Here is a 16,987-nt window from a genome sequence, read left to right as displayed (position 1 = left end):
ACAAGGAGAGCCCCGTGAGGCTCCCCTCGTTCAGGAGACGTCGGCATGAGCGAGACGTCCCCTCCAGTCCACACCTTGCGGTCACGACGGGAGGGTTGGTCACACTGTTTTGATATACCGCTCGGAATACAGAGCTGGGTCAAGGATGAATCTCGCCTTGTGCTCCACCAAGCCGTGCGGATGATGACTCGAAAGTCGTCTGTGTACATGGGGGTTGTCACGTGGCGCCATGAAACTGCTGAGGCGCGGCCCGTCCGCCCGTGGGTATCGTACATTGGATTTTGTCATGTCATCTACCTTGTCAGCTCAATTTGCTCCTCGTCGTGGTGACGTGCCGAATCCGCGCTTCTCAAGTGAATTGGTCTTCGAAAAAGACCTTCTTCCGCCCGCTGCCCCGGTCGTCGTCTAGGCTGTCCAGAGCACGGTCAATCTCCATGATATCCAGCATCTCAGCCTCGACATCGCGTTCCACGTCCTCTTCCACGTCGGCCGCGGCGTCGAGGTTGAATCCGAAGCCGGACCTTGGTCGCCCCATAGGTAGCGTAAAATCGTGGGTTGGCTCGTCCTCAAAGGCGGCACTGCCCTCCCGCAGGTTGGGGGGTGGTCCGCGTATGCTCCTCTTCTTGCCAATGTTGAGGCTGAAGGACACATTGCGACTCTGGTTCGGCCGCGGGTGTACGATGATAGCGTCCGCGGGCTCCGCCTTGCCCCTGTCGCCAAAGAGGCGTCGACTCGTCGAAACGATGCCGCCAACCTTGGTGCCCACGCCCTCCTCAGACTCTCGAACGATGACCAGACGGCTCTCGCCCTGGATGAGCACCTCGATTCGCAGACCGCCGTCGTTTTCATGCAGCTTCTCAAAGTCGACGGCGGCACTCACGCCGCAGCAGCGCTCGCCTAGAAGTCCAGTCGCCAGGTCTTGGAGTCGGACCATCCGCGTAGGTGTCGTGCCGCTGAACAGGTTCACTCCTCCGCCAGAGCTCCTTCGCAGCTGCGCGTCCCAGAATCGAGAAACGGCAGGGATGACGGAGACGTTGTCGTATCCTCCGATCCAGACCACGACGCTCTCGTCACCCGACTGCGAGCCTCTAGTCGGTAGTGGTGTCACCGTCACGCCGCCCTTGATACTGGCGAGCTTTTCGGGGGTTGTGACGGCATTGAGTGACGCGGCAGCGTCGCGCCGGCTATGTGGTGTCAACGGGACGAAATCGCCACTGGACCTTGCGCCGTTGACCGCGTTGCGAAGCGGACTCGTGCCCTCAATCTGCCCAAATACGCTGAAGGCAGTCAGCGCCGCACCTTGGATGCCCGAGCTCTGCTTGCCCAGGAGTGTTGAGCCCAGTGGGCTGGCGCCCTCAATATCCCAGATGCCCCAGGAGCCATCGGCCAGGAGAGCGAACACTGCGCGGCCGTGCGATATCCAGGCTGCATCGAGAATCGGTTTTCGTGTGGCCGTGGGTCGGGCAAAGGGCTGATACAGGGATAGAACCCATGAACCTTTGGTTGGGAATGGGCCGATGGACTGATCATCCGGTGGCAGGGAGGCCGCAGCATAATCGTAGATTCGAGCTGCTTGGGAACCCGCAACAACCAGCAGCTGCGATGTATTTGTGGGGTTGAAAGAGATGCCGGTCAGGGAAGTTGGGAGATATTCAGTCTGAAACGGCCTGACGCGGCTCTTATCCCCGCCTTCAGCCTTGATATCCAGCGGCACGTCCCAGAGCCGTAACACACCAGAGGCTTCCTTGTTGTGCGAAGCCACGACGAGACGGCTCCTGGGCGCGGCCAGTGAAGCTCCGGCCTGCTCGCGTATCCGATCGCTCGTGCTAGAACTCTTTGGTGGTTTGGCGAGAGACAACGCAATGCCATGGCTGTGTTTGGTCTGTCCAGTCAAGACTACAACAGTGTCTCCCCATTGTCCTGAACCGGCGGTGGCTGACAACAAGCTCGACCGTAATTCGGGGCGCGCCTTGCTCTCGGGGCTGGGAGGCGTCAGAGGTAGGGAAAAGACGTAGACGTCGGCGTTGGAGCAGGAGACTGCGAACACCATGGTGTCTTTAAGCGTCTCGGCGCCAGCGCCGGCAGCTTCCTCTGCGGTGCAGGGTGTGATGGGCAGCACGGCGATCTGGAGGGCAGGAGCTCCCAGGGATAGATCGAGCGTTTGTATGACATCCGGGTAGGGCTCATCCTCAGCGGCGTCCGCAAATTCGGGCTTGTCGACGTAGGGTGCCACTGTTTGTTTCTTTGGCGGCGGTGCATCTTCTTCGTCGCTATCAACAAGCATGACCACGTCGGCGAAGGGGGCTGCGTTGCCGTTTGGCTTACTGGCAGGAGGTGTCGCCTTTTTGGGGGCCTTGAATCTTCTGCCACCGCGCCACGCAATCGTGATGCCGTTGCCATGTGCGTAGAGTAGGATAGTGGCGCCTTGGGGAGAAAGGACGGGGTATGTTTTGACATCGTGTATACGTTTAGCCAGATTGTACCTGTAATGGCATGTCAGTCACAGCGCTGCTGACAGAGTTTCCATGGAGACATACGTGTACTGTGTGTTTTGCGATGTTCGACGAACGCGCGGCTTCGGCTGAGAAGCCATGCTGGCCGGGTGGTGGCTTTGCTTCGCAATCGTAGATCAAAGGGACAACTAGTTGACAAGGCGAAGGCAGGAATGCCCGTCCGTTAGGGAATTGCCGGGTATTTGTCGCTGGATCGGCTGAGAGTAAGATCAAATCGACAGGATCCGCAAAGGGAGGGAGAAGGTGCGGCAATGGAGCTGGCCGTTATGGCAGGATGTGGTTTGGACGAGGCTTCAAAAACCAAACGCGACGAGCATCGCGAACAGAGGAAATGCCAAAGTGGGTCCTGGACAGCTCGTCGGGTCTGTGCGTTTGTGTCGTTTGCTCGCTCAGTCGCCGCCCAGCTGCACCTTCACCTGCACCACCTGAGGTAGGCTGCCTAGCAAACACCCACTTGGCGGTGTCAAAGAACTCTGGCTGGCCAAACCCCAGATACAGTTCGACAAATTTTGTGCTATAAATTGCAGCTTCCTGGAGACACTACCCAAGCCAAGTCGATTTCGGGGGCAACTCGTGCACCGCCGCTTGTTTGGTTCATCGGGTTCATGTCCGGATCGCTCGACACAGAAGTTCCTTCCAGAGGGCAGCCACGACTGAGGGCCAGCATTGGCGATACTTACTCTGAATCCACTCCACCTCCAACAGCTTCGGGTCGTTACACTTTGATCCATCCCACCTACTGCGAGAGATAGCTCCAGGCATCAGCACGATGCTTGTTCCTTCAGTCGCGAGTGCTACGGTACAATTTTATCCCATTGGCAACACACCCGCCATCAGCCTCACCCGTGCGATCCCCCAAGGCCAGGATGCCAATATTCTCCTTGCTGGCTGTGGTGATGCACGCAACATCCTCTTCACTGCTTACATGCAGGAAAAATCATGTATGTTGGCCCTCATTTGTTATTGCGGCATTGGACTGATCGAGTTTCAGGTCCCCGAAAACTCGACATCACCTGCTGCGACACTGAGCCCAGCATTCTAGGTACGCCCTCACTAACAAGTAGAGATACCGAGCGTCGTCTTCTAACAGCCCTTCAGCCCGCAACATTGTTCTATTTTCCTTCATCATCGATCATGGCGATGACCTTGACAGCAGCTCGCTCTGGAACATGTACTATCATCTTTATCTTGATGGGTCGGATATGGAATGCCTGTCGTCACAATCCAAAAAGCTGGTCGCGTCCTCCGAGGGCCTCGAGGCTTGGAAGTCAAGTGTATATGGCAGCATGCTTCCTTTCAGCGACGAGGGTACGCTGGATGACGTTCGAGCGGTCTGGCTCAAGTTTGCAGCCGCTTCCACGAAACCCGACTCTGCACAGGGAGAAACTTTCCAAAGCCACCTCAAACGGTCCTTGGCTGACATGGCCTTACGATTCCGAAGCAAAGAAAACGGGCTGCCCCTCGTCACCACTGCTGTGCGCTCTGCAGCACCCATATTGACTGCGGTACAAGAAGATGTTGCTGAAGAATACAAGCACTACTGGAAGCAGGGAACCACCGGCTTCGATGCACCATCCATTCCCAACCCCATGATCGCAACCTCCCTTTCCGAGCAAGTCGCCCTTCACTATGGCACTGATCCCATTCTGGGGTTCCACCTCGCCACGGGCTACGCGGCCCTGGTCGAGGCGTCACCGCTGCGTCCCGAATACGGTCATGAAAAGTTCAAGGCAGTGGCTTCGGCGAAGGCCCAATTTAAGGCTTGGCTTATTGCCTGCAGTGCCATGTTGAAGGCCCGTCGCTTGGTAGTGAGGTTTGCTTCTGTGGATGTATTTGCCTTCTGCCATACGTTGCAGCATCGAGATTCGTCAGCTGGCTGGTACAGGCGACAGTTCGACTCGCGCGTGCTCGAGTTGAACGTCGAACCGGGTGTCCCAAGAGTATTCGATGTCATTGATACGTCCAACCTAGCCGACCATGTCGGTACCCTGAACCTCTTGGTGTCCCTCATACCACTCCTAGCTCCGCAGCCGTGGGCGACGCTATCTACAGAAACACTGCTGAAAGGCTCAAGCTCCTCTGATCAGGAAATCCTCGACAACCTCCTTTGCGGCCATGCTCCTACTGTCTCGTTGCTCCTAGGCGTTAGTCCAGTTGAATACTGGACGAACGCCACAGCCGTCTCGACGCTGCAAGAAGTAATGCTTGGGCTGAGCGCCTCTAAGACCAGCCCTGCCCAGGTTCACAGCCGTATCAGTTGGAAACACAATGGAAGCCTGTCTGGCACCCATGCCTCCGTCCGTGTCCAGATTAAGCCTCGAGAGCTTGCCGCGATCGTCTTTCAGATGTACCTGAAGATGTTCGCACACGAAAATCCGATGGCGATGCTAACACTAAATGGCCCTGGTAGCTCACAGTACGGTCCGACCTCCGTCTTTACTCACTTTCACCGCGGCAGCCTCATGGCACTGCTCAAGTTTCTTGGAAAGTCAACACTGGTCGCAGACATTGCAGAGATCTGCATGGAACTAGATGAAATGATTCTAGCGGACAAGACTCTCGTATTCTCGAGCCAACATGCTCAAGAGAGAGGCTCACTTTTCCACGTGCACAACCTCTTCTCCCCCGACTGGCTTCGCAGCGCAATTCGCCGCAGCACATCTGCTGGGCCATTTGCCGCCTGGTCCGGAATCCCCGAAGTCGTGGCTGTTACGTTGGTTATTCCGCGTGCAGGGGTGGCCCGACTGTACAGCAGTTCACCAGAGGCTAGGCTTTCTGCACCGACATTCGTGGGATCGTTGAGATCTAGTCCTACTGCCGCCAGCCAGTGGCACAACACGTTTGGTGACGTACATCTGAACTTTGGCACAGTCAGCACTTCAGGCCTGGCGACAGAAGACGGCTTCCGTGTGCACGTAGATCAGGATGAGAACGGGTGGTCCAGTAACGCACCGCTGATTGCCTCGTTCTATGTCCCCACTGGTGCGCTCCAAGCCGAACCTAAGTCGGCCTTGATCGGGCTTGAGGTTCAGGTCAATCCTCAAAGTCTAGCTTTCTACTCTCCAGTTCTCGGCCCGGAAATGCTGGTGTTCCAGGCACGATTGGACGCAGTCAAGCATGTCTTCGTCACGAAGTATCTTCCTGGTCAGAAAAGATACCCAGTGTATTGTGCAGCGCCAGGAAATTTCGATATTTCAACCGACACGCCTGGTATTAGTGGACAGTCGCGCTTCATGGCCGAGACTGACTTGAGCGGCAAGATCACCAGTATAGTTGGCCGCTTGAGCCAACTCCCCCAGCAAGCTGAAAAGCTTCTCAAAAACAAAGCCGCTGTGAAGCTTCGTCAGGCGTCACCGTTCACGGTGGAGTTTGTCTTTGTTGACACTAACGTGGCTCTACCCATGACGTTTCCAGTCCCGGTTGACTCACGCAATGGACGGACTCGCGTCGCTCGAAAGTCGGGCTATGTTGAAGCCGTAGTGCCCTTTGGAGAGCCTTTGTCACTACCAGCCCTGACAGACTTCATGTATCCATCGCTGGCCGCCCAGGATGTCAAATCCGGCTTGATTCCCGTCACATTGAATTCTCCCCATCTTGCCCTCGATCGCCTGCCCATCCTGAACCTTTCTGACAAGAACTCACTTGGATGGCTCACATCTCTGACGTCTGCGCAATTCTCACCGCGGGAGGCACAGGCTCGCGAAGCGTCGCAAAATGGAGGAGTCAAGTCGGCATCTGCTCGTCTTAACTTCAAGGAGTCTCTCTTCACCATTTTCATGATCGCTTCTGGCTTACAGGGGGGTCAGACGGGGCTTTTTGCCATTGACCATCCTGATCGCGGCGGGATCCACATGCTTCTCTTTGTCTCGGCGTTCCGGCTCGACGGCGCCTCTTCTTCGATCGTCCTCGATGCCGCCGTTCTCCCCTTGACCATATCCATTATCACGTCCGGCGACGTCGGCGACTTCCTGATGACCCTGCGCACCCTGGAAATCTGTTCTATCACAGTCGACGATGACGAGCTCGTCCTGTGGAAGAGGGCGCTGCCTGCTCTGGCTGAGCGGGGACGTAGTTGGTCTCATAAGAAGTCCTGTGAATACGCCGAGTCTGGCAAGATTCCCCTCTCCGTTGAGCCTGGTGAATCGGTGCTCTGTTCCTGCGGCGCCGGTCGCTTCCCTGACAACTTTGTCGGCGTACCGTACTGGGAACAGGGCGCAAAGCACGCGACACGCGTTGCCATCAGCCCCACGTTCGCCGTGTCGTTCGTCGAAGACGTCTTTGACTTTGACAGATTCCGCTCGCTGGCAAGCAATGAAGACGTCCCCGCAAAGGAGCGCTGCAGCAACTGTCGCGCGACCGAGGCCAAGGGCACGGGTGGGCCGCTCAAGAAGTGCTCCCGATGCCAGACAGCAAAGTACTGCAGCGCCGAGTGTCAGAAGAAGGACTGGCGGGTTCACCGAGGCGAGTGTGCGCCGATGCTGCAGTAGAGTGTGCACTTTGGAACCTGGCATACAGATCACTGTGGAGATTAGGGATGGGTTTACAAATGCTTGATGAGACGTATCACGACTTGAATGGTTAAACATGATGAAGCCAGCGTTGCCGTCGGTTTGAAAGGCCTTGAAGCAGCATGGAATAGCATAGGAAATCGATGAGGAGCCGTTCACCTCACAAACTTGCAGTTGATCGTGTATATTCCCCGCCTGAGTCAAATTGAGAGTCTGCAGTGACTGGTACGGCCACGACCTGGAGATCACCGCCGAACGCGATCTGAATCCCGACGATCGGTCTATCCTGCCGACTCCCTGGGCGGTGCGTGAAACAACAGGCAGGCTCATCGCTCATCTCCGCATCAAGGTCGAGCATAAAATCAAACACCAGCACTGAGCCAAAAGGAAATGCAAGACCCCTTCTGGACCTATCTGTGGCAGAGTGAACGTCATCCCCCACGACCACTGCAACAGGAGCCCAGGCCATGAGACAAAACCCGGCCGTCGGAACCAACCCCCTCGCACAAACCAAGTATCCAAGTACTATTCAACCCTTTCCCTGGCACAGCATAGCCTCCTCGTCCAATTCATTCAAGCTACCCGACATACAAGCCCGCGCCGTGAAATGCAGCCATCCCTCGTCCAAACCCAGGAACCCAAGTGGCAGTGCCAACGCCCAATCATTGGAAAAATGGAGCCTTCATCCGCACACACACATACACACACACACACCAGGATAAATCGCACCGTGATCGTCAGGGGGTCTTGCCCGAACCGATCGAAACCGCCCAAACCCAAACGGTCTGCCCCCTCCCCCCTCAAGTTTGTGTAACTTGCTGCCCGTCGCCCCCGTGACCAAGACGGGCTCCCAGCTAGCTTAGACAGCCAAACGGCCAGTAGTAAGGGAGTCAGCGAGGAACAATGAGAGAGGGGGGGCGGCCTCCTTCGCACTCCCCCCACCAACGCTGTACCTGAACGCAGCACAGGGAACGGCACTTGTTGGCGCATCTGAGCACACCCGTCTCGGTTGGTTCCCCCGCGAACCCACACGGCCCTCCTCGGTTCCCAGGTTCTTGGCCGGTCGGTCATCCCCGAACCGTGGGTTCGGGTGAGGAGAGCTCCTGTGATGCTCTGGCTCGATTTGATGTATGACTTTATTTGTTGTTGGAAAATCGTTGTCGCTTGGGCTGCGTTCACCGTGACCGCGTTTATGGGGCCTTGGCTTTTGCCGTGACGGCTCTGAAATCTCCAGAAGTAAATGACAAGATACTTTTGTAGGACCTTGGGATTAGGAACACGAGGAAACGCACCAATATGCAGCGATGAGTTCTGATCACTTTTATGCTCGATTACAATGCGTAGCTCTACGTAAACCGAGCTACCCACACGCCTGTCAGCGCATCCCCAACGGCACAGCATCCAACGCGAGCCAGCCTGCCCCGGATGCCGGACATGTTCGTCTCCAATCCCAGAAGCCCAGCACACATGAGCTCCTCCCCCCTCCCTTCGGACCAGGACAGCCGCAGTATATCCGTGGCTCAGCCGGTGGGATTGCGGGGGCCACTCTATCTATACACGCCACGAGACTCCCTCAGCCGTCCGTGCTGCAGTACTCCATCTCCACCTCTGATCCATCCGAAAATCGTAAAACAGGTATGTGTAGGTATGTAGGAGGCCCGGCCAGCGATCATCTTCCTCTGTTCATGTACAAAGATAGCCTTGTCCATGAACCAGAAACCGGTGGTCAATGGGCCGTGCCATGAGTCGATGGGTGAAGGGTGTCTCGAGACACCCGGTATACCTCTGAAGGTCTAAAAAGAATAAGAGCTGTAGACTGGGAAAATGAAGGAGTGGATGGCGTAATTGTTGCTCGGTGTCCGTTGGGTGGGTTGGATGGCGGTAATGGTGCGTTTTCGAAAAAGAAAATCCAACTCGCAAATGAACCTCCGTCGTAAACCTCGAGCTGATGGATATCCCTGCACCGTGACAAGACAGATGAGACGAGAAAATACAAATCAACACCGTGCTCGTATCGCCTCGGCGATCAAGCCGCCCAAAGTAAAACCAGCGAGAGAAACATCAGAAACGCCTAAAATGCCGAGGAAATGAGTGTATTTGTGGTGAGGTGATCACGGGCAGAGGTCGTTCGTCGTACCTGGCATGGCGCTCTCTCATGCGTTGGTTACCTGGCCATGTTAGTTGGTCCCTCTGACACTGTGAAAGCTATGAAAACGTACTCGAAGAATTTTGCGCGAATAGTCTTGGTTGTCGGCGATGCTGCCGTCGCTCATTCGGCGGTGAGCGAAACCGGGATCCATGCGAGAATCGGTCATGGAAATACCGCCGCTGCTGCTCGGAGGCTTCGCACCGGCAATAAAAGAGTTCACCGCGGCGTTGCGGCGGTGTTCTTCTTCGATCTCGGAGTTGCGTTTGCGACGCACCCACCAGAAGATGGCGCCAGCAATAGCAGCCATGGCAACCACGCCTACAACGACACCCGCGATGATGCCGCCAATGGAAGGACCGCCATTCCCAGAATCTGCCTTGCCGCTCTCGGCAGGGGCGTTGCTTGCAGATGTCACGGCGTCTTGTCCAGCCGTTGTAGATGGAGCGTTCGAGACGTCTGTGGGAGTCGCGGAAGGTATCGACGAAGTCGACGTCACTGTGGGCACGAAGTTCTCAACCACAACATCGAGACCAGAGTTGAAGACATCATAGAAGGTTCCGTCCTTGATGCCGCCGCCTGTGTTCGTTGTCAGCTTATCAATTTCAAGGTCAATGCATGGGGAGAGGAGGAGGCTCGTACAGGCGTCAAAAGGATAGCCTGGGCAGTTGTAGTTGCATTTGTCCTGGTCGACAAGGTCTTTTGCGGCAGGGTAGGTATCACCACAGTAGCATGTAGCGCCGTTCATTGCGTACACGTTGTATTTCGCCTTGCATGCACCGGCACAGGCTCCATTGCTGACGTTCCTGTCGGAATAGATCTTTTGTAGCTCGCCCCGAGAACTGAAGCAACCCTGGTATACTTGGTTGTCGAGCAGAGGTGCACCCTGAGGGTACGGCTTAACCTTTACTGGTGCTTCTTGGGATTGCACCGAGGCGGCCGCGGCCAGGCAGGCCCAAGCTACTTGAGAAAACTTCATATTGAGGTAGGTCGAGGGAAAGTTGAAAGTAACGAGAGTCGAGGGTTCGAGCCAATGGTCGGCAACGGTTGGGATGCCGGTTGAGCCAACTAGACGTTGAACGCGTACCGTGGAACTCGGGGATGTTGTCGTCGGTCAAAAGGTCAGGTTCCCTCGAGGACCAGACAAAGTCGGTCAATATCTTTTTGATGATCGTACTCGTGATTCGAGTCTAGTCGATGTGTAGAATCGTTGGCGTGATTGCATCCGAGGACGACGCAGGGTCTCCGACGTGTATGACCCGGTCGAGAGTTGAGGTTTTTTCCCCCCCTCAAAGAAACTCGTAGAGAAGCAGAATGAGAGAGCGGATAACGCTGTACTGTTGTTGATGGGCGTTTGGTGTTGCCGAACAACGATCGATGGGCGAGAGCGAGAGAGTGACTGTGGGTGGAAGGGGGAGAGAGGAGAACGTGAGGGTGGATGAACGAGGGTGAAGCGCCAGTGAACAGTGGGACTTGGGCACGCACAGGACTGGACAGGCTGGAACTGACGGGCGAGGGAACGAAAGGACCCGCAGCAGGAATTGGAAGGGACTGGCGTGTTTTGTTGGAAGTGGGTTTGATGAGGAAGGAAAGCGAGATTGCTGCTCCACTCAGGGGGTCATGCCACAACCGAGGGAGTGTGTTGAGTGAAGGCCCGCCAGTCATCATGCCCTGTTGACCGTTGGCACCTACCCGCAGTCGCATCGTAGCACACGAACTCTGCACGCCCGGGCGTGTGGCAGGAAAAGCCGCATTCGGCGACTAATTGACGTGAACCAATCAACACGATCTATTCCTGACCTAGGCCTCCTCAGTGCCAGACTGATTGGTCAGAGCCATGTAGATCCATCCCAAAGGCCCGCGCTGTCAGGCAACAGGCCTACCATACAAGTGAAGGATAGATGACCAGGTATCTGCTACCTTCCATACGAACCTTGGCCCTCTCTTCCTATTAACATTTGTACGAAGATTTCCTGACAGTGCTTAACACCTGCCACGTTCACAACAGCAGAAGCGAGTCTTGGAGACCCCCTCTCCCACGCCAGCGGATCAAGACGGCGTGCATTTGAGCCCCCGATCCACTCCCCTCTTGTCCATCTTTCGTGAAGTAGTGGGTGTGGTAATTCCTGGTCCATACCATGTGCTACCACCTACTTTACATGGTACTGCTACATGTACTACCATGTACGCAATGGTATGGTTGTCTTCACGAGGTTCCTTTTATGCAACCGTCAGGGGCGGTAGGATTCCTGGGTTGGCTCTCACGACTCGCCTCAATGATCATGTTACAAGGCCGTGAACAGGTCGTCAACTTGGGCATTGGAGCAGGCCATGACAGGCGTCGAATCGAATCGAGAAGCCTGCTTGCTTTGCTTGTCGAAGCATCCAGCCCCCTTGCCCCCTTCATGGGGCCCTTCGTCAGGCCCGATCAGCGCTCAGCATTTCCCACTGAAGTCAAGGCACACGGATCGCCGAAAGGCATGCGAGACAGCCAGGCCGGCCCAAGAGAACGAGCACAAGACGGACAGCAATGCACAAATGTGCCAGCCACAGAACCAAGTAAGTACACAATCAAGGTAGACAAGCATAACTTTTGTCCATGATTGCTTCTCCGCTCGACAGCACAAATTGCGAAACGCCGCCGAGGGGGTTCCAAGGTCGCAGCCTGAAACAGACACTTTCTGCCCGCTTTCTTTGTGCAAAGTGCAGTAGCTTTCACAAGGGTCGTCACCAGCTGAAGCGTATTGTCGAGCGATGGACACCACTTCTGCTGAGCCGTCTGTCTGCTTTTGGGCACATTGCGACCTGGATGACCAGGCCAGGCTCCGCTCGACTGGCCCACGACAGAGCAACAAAACCACCCGGTTTTGTTTGTTCGGGGAGGCTGCAGTGTTGCACATGGCGGCTTCGATACCGACTGCTATGGCGCTTGTGGCTTTCGGCTGTGCCGCTGCCGGCACACTGTCGTGTCGAAGCTCGCGCCCACCTCGATCTCGACTGCTCTGTCAGGCGTTCCAGCTTCTCTCCTCTCGGTGTCTTGGAAGTGGGCCGATCATTGCCAGCACAGCCGCTGCTACCTCGTGTCGCTCTTCGAATGGCTGCCACAGTTGCCATGCAAACATTCCGTCGGGAGTGCGTCCTAGTTGTGGAATGCGGCTGCCCTATCGATATTCGAGAAACAGCTTGATTGACTTTTAGATTCTCGCATGAGGCACAGCCTGCTTCGTAAAGTCAGTTCGGCCACAAATGGGGGCTAAAGATGCAGGCATCCCCATGGCGGGTCATGGCAATCATCAATCAAGGACATGCTCGCTGCAGCAAGGTCCTCCCCCGTTGCCCCAAGGCTTTCTTCGGTCGGCTTGGGTAGAGTACTCTCGCTCTTGGGCCATTTCGCCCCACCCTCCTCCCACACTTCCTCTCCCTCTCAAACCATCCGGTTCTTCCGTGTTCAGCATGTACGCGACATGCATGTGTCCTCGGCCGTCCGGCATGGATACGAAGTGCCTGTGCCATCTATCTGTTCGGCGCTCGAACCGGCCTCCGCGCGCTGTCCGCCGCATGTGCAGCTCGCTCTCGGGCTGCGCATTGCTTATTGTTTAGACCAGCAGGGTTAAAGAGATGAGGACTTTTCTAAAGAGGACCACCGGCCTCCGGGTGTTTGCGTGATCGTACGCACTCATGGCCCCTTTCAGGAAGCTTTGTCGCCAGCGGCGTGCTCGTCCACGTTGTGGATGCCTGGAACGAGCGGAGTACTCAGTCGACTCACATGTTCATGACAAACTCTACTTCAGTCAAGCTCTGCTTTTCTTCATCGAATACGACGATCCTTGCATGTACACGTTCAACACACATCCGGCAATGCTCGACCAACATCCTGCCCCAGCTACGATAATCGAGCACGCGTTGAACGCTCCTGGCAGATGCATCCCATCAATACCTACATGTAGACCGCCCGGGATTACTGGCGATTCAACCCGCAGCAAGTGAAAAGCCCAATCCTTATACCATGACGTGTGCGATAATTGTGCAATCAACACAATTGTTTGAGAGGTTTTATTCCGCCGTCCCCACTATCCGATCTGGCCGGGTTCTTGTTAACGGGCTGAGGCATAGCGGGCGGGAGGAGAGGGCAAGCCTCTGTGGCGTGCACTGTCGTTCTGGAATGAAATGAGCTCAGCTGGTCCACACACGTTCACGCTCTGTCGGCACTCCCTCTCTTTTCCCCCACTCCGCCGCACGAATGGCCAGGAGGTGGAATCGCTACGTTGATAACAAGCTGAATGACTGATTCGTAGCGCGCCATGTCAGGTTGCGTAGACCGCATCTCGCTCGACCTTCTCTTCGGCAGTCGTGTCCGGGGAGGCGTCCTGTCTTAAGGCTTTCTTTTCCGCCGACAGCTCCATCCATCGCCCAAGCCTTCATCCTTGTTTCTTTGTTTTTCCAGCTTTTTGCATGCAGTCGATACACGTTGGTGGCTGCGCTTTTCAGGGGCTACCAGCGCCCCGTTGAAGATCTGTGCCTGGTTGGCTCCCGCGGGCTAGGTGTCTAAGCCCTGCCCGCCGAGCGGAAGAGCGTGGTCTGGAACGTCGAGGTGGCTCGAGCTCGGGTATGGTGCTTGCGTCATGCTGTCGAAATCGGGGAACAACGCGGAAGAGGTGGGTTGCACGGATGGCCAGTGTTCATTGAGTTTTCGTTCAGTACAGATACCTACTGAGTAAGCACGTCGAGCAGTCTGAAGTCTTTTCCAAGCAGCATATCAAGTGCAAGGTGTATGACGACCATGCAGGTGAGCTCGTACGGTGGTGATGTGATGCTTGCCAGCTGGCGCGAGCGGGTTGTGCGTCTTCTCCTAGTGCGGTCGGAATCTGACCAGGTGCTGTCTCATGTCTGACTACGCGCCTGCGGCTCGTGTACAGACGTGGATGCTAGGGCAAGGCATCCGAGTAGAAAAGCCGAGAATGTCCGGCACTCTGCCGTGTCTGATGGGGCTGATCAGCCGGGCTGGGCTGGTGGATCCGGCCGCTTTGAAAGATGGCTTCGGCGCCGGCCCGGCTCGGCACCCGGCACAGCAGGAAGGCTGATGACGTGAAATGTAGCAAGGCTGCTTCAACTCAAGCTTCCTCATGCGCACAGCGAGCGACGCGGTGCGGTGAGCATGGCAGAGATCTAAAATCAGACCAAAGTCACACTATCATGATGGCTATTCTGTGAGAAAAGCCCAGCCCAGCACTGGCCTGTGTAACTTTGACCTCTCAGTCTGCCTGCCTTTCGTCAGGTGAGGAGGTTGGTTTCCACAATTCATTGAGTTGCAAGCAATTGACAAACAATCATGGTTTCGAAGGATATTGCGCTTGGTGCCTGCCATGTTTTCTAATTCTCTTCCTCCCAAGTGGTCATCGCCGCTCCTCCGAGAGCAAGTCTGAAGCGTCGTGTGTAGACGATGAGTAATCCGTGTTGTGGCCGACATGATTTAAATGCGTAGAGGCAGACGACCGTGTCTGATCAGGTATCACCATCACCCCAATCACGAATCCTTTCGAGCTCGGGAGATCTAGCCAGCAAGCGAACTTAAGGCATGATGACCACAGGTGGTTTTGATATGAGCTCTGCCTTTTCACCTGCAAGCCGCCCATCGTCGCGTCAGGATCACGTCAGCCTCTACTTATCATCTGGAGCACTGCGTGGCCCTGCTCACTGAGTACCTTGGGTAAAGCTGCGCTGTAGTCGAACGTCGATTCTCGAGATAATCAAGCGGTCACGGGCTTTGGTATCAGTGGATGGCCTGATCTAGACGTCCACACATGCTTATGCGACCATACACCACCTCTGATGCTGAACCGCGTGTCTTAATACGGAAAAAGCCTAAGATTCTTCTTTTATTTTCTTTTCTCAGTACATTTTATGCACACATTAAGCCGTGGCAATCTCGGTCTCGTCTGCGCACGGAGGTAGTCCTGCCGCAGCAACTGGAGATATACGCCAAGACACCTTCGTGGGTGAACATCATGCTGGCACTAACAGCTCCCTGACCCACGATCGTACGTTGCCTTGCCTAGTTAGGTAGATAGTTGCCTCGAACTGGAAATTTCTACAGGGACTTGAGGTGTATGTTGTCATGGGGTGAATCTCGCTCGCAATACTAGTGACTGCTACTGTATGCCTCAATCTGCTGTCAGTTCCTCATGCTGAACTACCATGAAGGGCTCAGTAAAATTTTACCTGAAGGTCATCATTGGTCATCCATGGTATTGTGCTTATGCTTGTGAATGCGCATTTGGACCCTTCGCCAAGAAATCATGACCTTTATGGTATGTGGTCCGCTGCAGCTCAACCCTGTGAGCCGCCAGGATGCTTCGAGATGCATATGGCAGTTGGCGCTAGTATACCAGTGAATACCCACCCATATCTTCGTGGCTAGGCACAAGACCCATCATTGGTACAAACATGCTCAACAATAAGTGCATGCTGCCATACAACCAACACGGCCATCAGACTGGAGCGGGGAGCCGCTGATCGTACATGCGGAAACAGTCCATCCTTGCGCGAGTCCTGCATCTTCAGCGCAAGGAACAATTACGCTGGGCCCTGAGCCGCTGCCAGGCCGACGGCCTGCTCAGTTTGCCACCGCTTCTTCGTGCCAACAGAAAATTATAAAAAGACGGCGCATCCGCTTGTGTCTTCTCTTCAAAACCCTTCACTCCTCAGAGCACATTCTCACGTCAAATCGCTTCAGACAGACAGTCATCTCTTCTCTTCCAACATGGTCAGACTTACTTTCCCGGCCCTGGCCATGCTGTCGTTGTTGCCATTCGTCACTGCTGCTCCAGCGGCAGCAAGTCCGGACAACGTTGAAATCGTCCCTTTCTCCATTGAGAAATGGGCTACCGACATTGGCAACGATCCCGAAGGAGACCATCTTTCTGTCGAAGAAGCTGTCATTGCATTTGAAGCTACATTGAACAGCACTCGACTGCAAAAGCGATCTCCTATCTGCAATCACATTCCTTTCAAGGAATGCCGTGTACGTCTTTCATCGCAGCCTCTTTGATAGCCTAATCAGCCTTCCAACGTGTTCAGATTGCGGATGCGGTGGCGTGTATCAACGAGGCCAGCCGAAAAGGGTCGCAATCTGCCAACATCGCAGCAGGACAGGCCTCCCGATCCTGGTGTGGTCGTGGTACAGCGCAGCTTTGGGCGTCAACGAATGGCGCCTTCTTGCAACAGGTGAAGCAGATCACTTAGTACGTTCGCCTCTGTGTCCCTCACAACTCTGGTCGGGCAGTTGCTCACAGCTCAACAGCCTCCAAGTAGCCCAGTCTGGCGGCAAGATTATGGATCACTGCACGAGAGCTGATGGCAGGGTGCAAGGATCGTGGGTCTTCAACCAGCAGATCAATGTTGTTCTCTCCACCAGACTTAATTGATAGCTAGATGGGGACCTCGAGCTTCTACGTGGCAGGCTGCCGCACTGTTAGCTAGGCATGCTGAAGTGGATGATAATATTGATATGGATGAAGCTTCGAGGCACTCGTTTGGCTTACCAAAGCATTTGTGTAACGTCAAACTGTACATATATGCCGGAGTCTCCCCTACCTTCATTCATGGTCAAGTCTCAGCATTTCGTTCCTACCACGGAAGGGCTTGACATCAGGTACGCAATATAAGTTCTGGAACCAAGGTAGTGAGATGGCCCGCACACATGCAGTTGCGGCCGTGCCCGTTGCTCCGGAACCCTCAAAATCCGATCCGGCTTACGTTAACGATTCCCCCTGTTGTTTATTTCGGTCAGGCTGCATCCGCGACCAATCGACCCTCGCGCG

The 16,987-nt window shown here is 55.3% G+C and overlaps 4 protein-coding genes across 4 annotated transcripts; 2 read left to right on the top strand and 2 right to left on the bottom strand.

Annotated features, from left to right (window-relative positions):
* Nucleotides 1-349: 349 nt before the first annotated feature.
* D7B24_000396 (uncharacterized protein) lies at nt 350-2,593 on the bottom strand (the record flags this gene model as incomplete). Its single annotated transcript, XM_028634654.1, has 2 exons — nt 350-2,483; nt 2,538-2,593. The coding sequence occupies 2 exons, from the start codon at nt 2,591-2,593 to the stop codon at nt 350-352; spliced, it is 2,190 nt and encodes a 729-aa protein (XP_028492651.1).
* A 689-nt stretch (nt 2,594-3,282) lies between these two features.
* D7B24_000395 (uncharacterized protein) lies at nt 3,283-7,000 on the top strand (the record flags this gene model as incomplete). Its single annotated transcript, XM_028634653.1, has 3 exons — nt 3,283-3,454; nt 3,505-3,555; nt 3,612-7,000. The coding sequence occupies 3 exons, from the start codon at nt 3,283-3,285 to the stop codon at nt 6,998-7,000; spliced, it is 3,612 nt and encodes a 1,203-aa protein (XP_028492650.1).
* A 2,198-nt stretch (nt 7,001-9,198) lies between these two features.
* On the bottom strand, nt 9,199-10,146 carry D7B24_000394 (uncharacterized protein; the record flags this gene model as incomplete). The annotated part of the gene is made up of 1 exon (XM_028634652.1): nt 9,199-10,146. The coding sequence occupies one exon, from the start codon at nt 10,144-10,146 to the stop codon at nt 9,199-9,201; it is 948 nt and encodes a 315-aa protein (XP_028492649.1).
* A 5,781-nt stretch (nt 10,147-15,927) lies between these two features.
* On the top strand, nt 15,928-16,591 carry D7B24_000393 (uncharacterized protein; the record flags this gene model as incomplete). Its single annotated transcript, XM_028634651.1, has 3 exons — nt 15,928-16,188; nt 16,245-16,408; nt 16,468-16,591. The coding sequence occupies 3 exons, from the start codon at nt 15,928-15,930 to the stop codon at nt 16,589-16,591; spliced, it is 549 nt and encodes a 182-aa protein (XP_028492648.1).
* Between the last annotated feature and the right edge of the window lie 396 nt (nt 16,592-16,987).

Source organism: Verticillium nonalfalfae, assembly GCF_003724135.2.
Source record: "Verticillium nonalfalfae strain VnAa140/NRRL 66861 chromosome Unknown scaffold_102, whole genome shotgun sequence".
In the NCBI taxonomy this organism is placed as follows: Eukaryota; Fungi; Ascomycota; class Sordariomycetes; order Glomerellales; family Plectosphaerellaceae; genus Verticillium; species Verticillium nonalfalfae.
The sequence above is the reverse complement of the archived record's forward strand: the minus strand, read 5'-3'. Positions and strand labels throughout refer to the sequence as shown.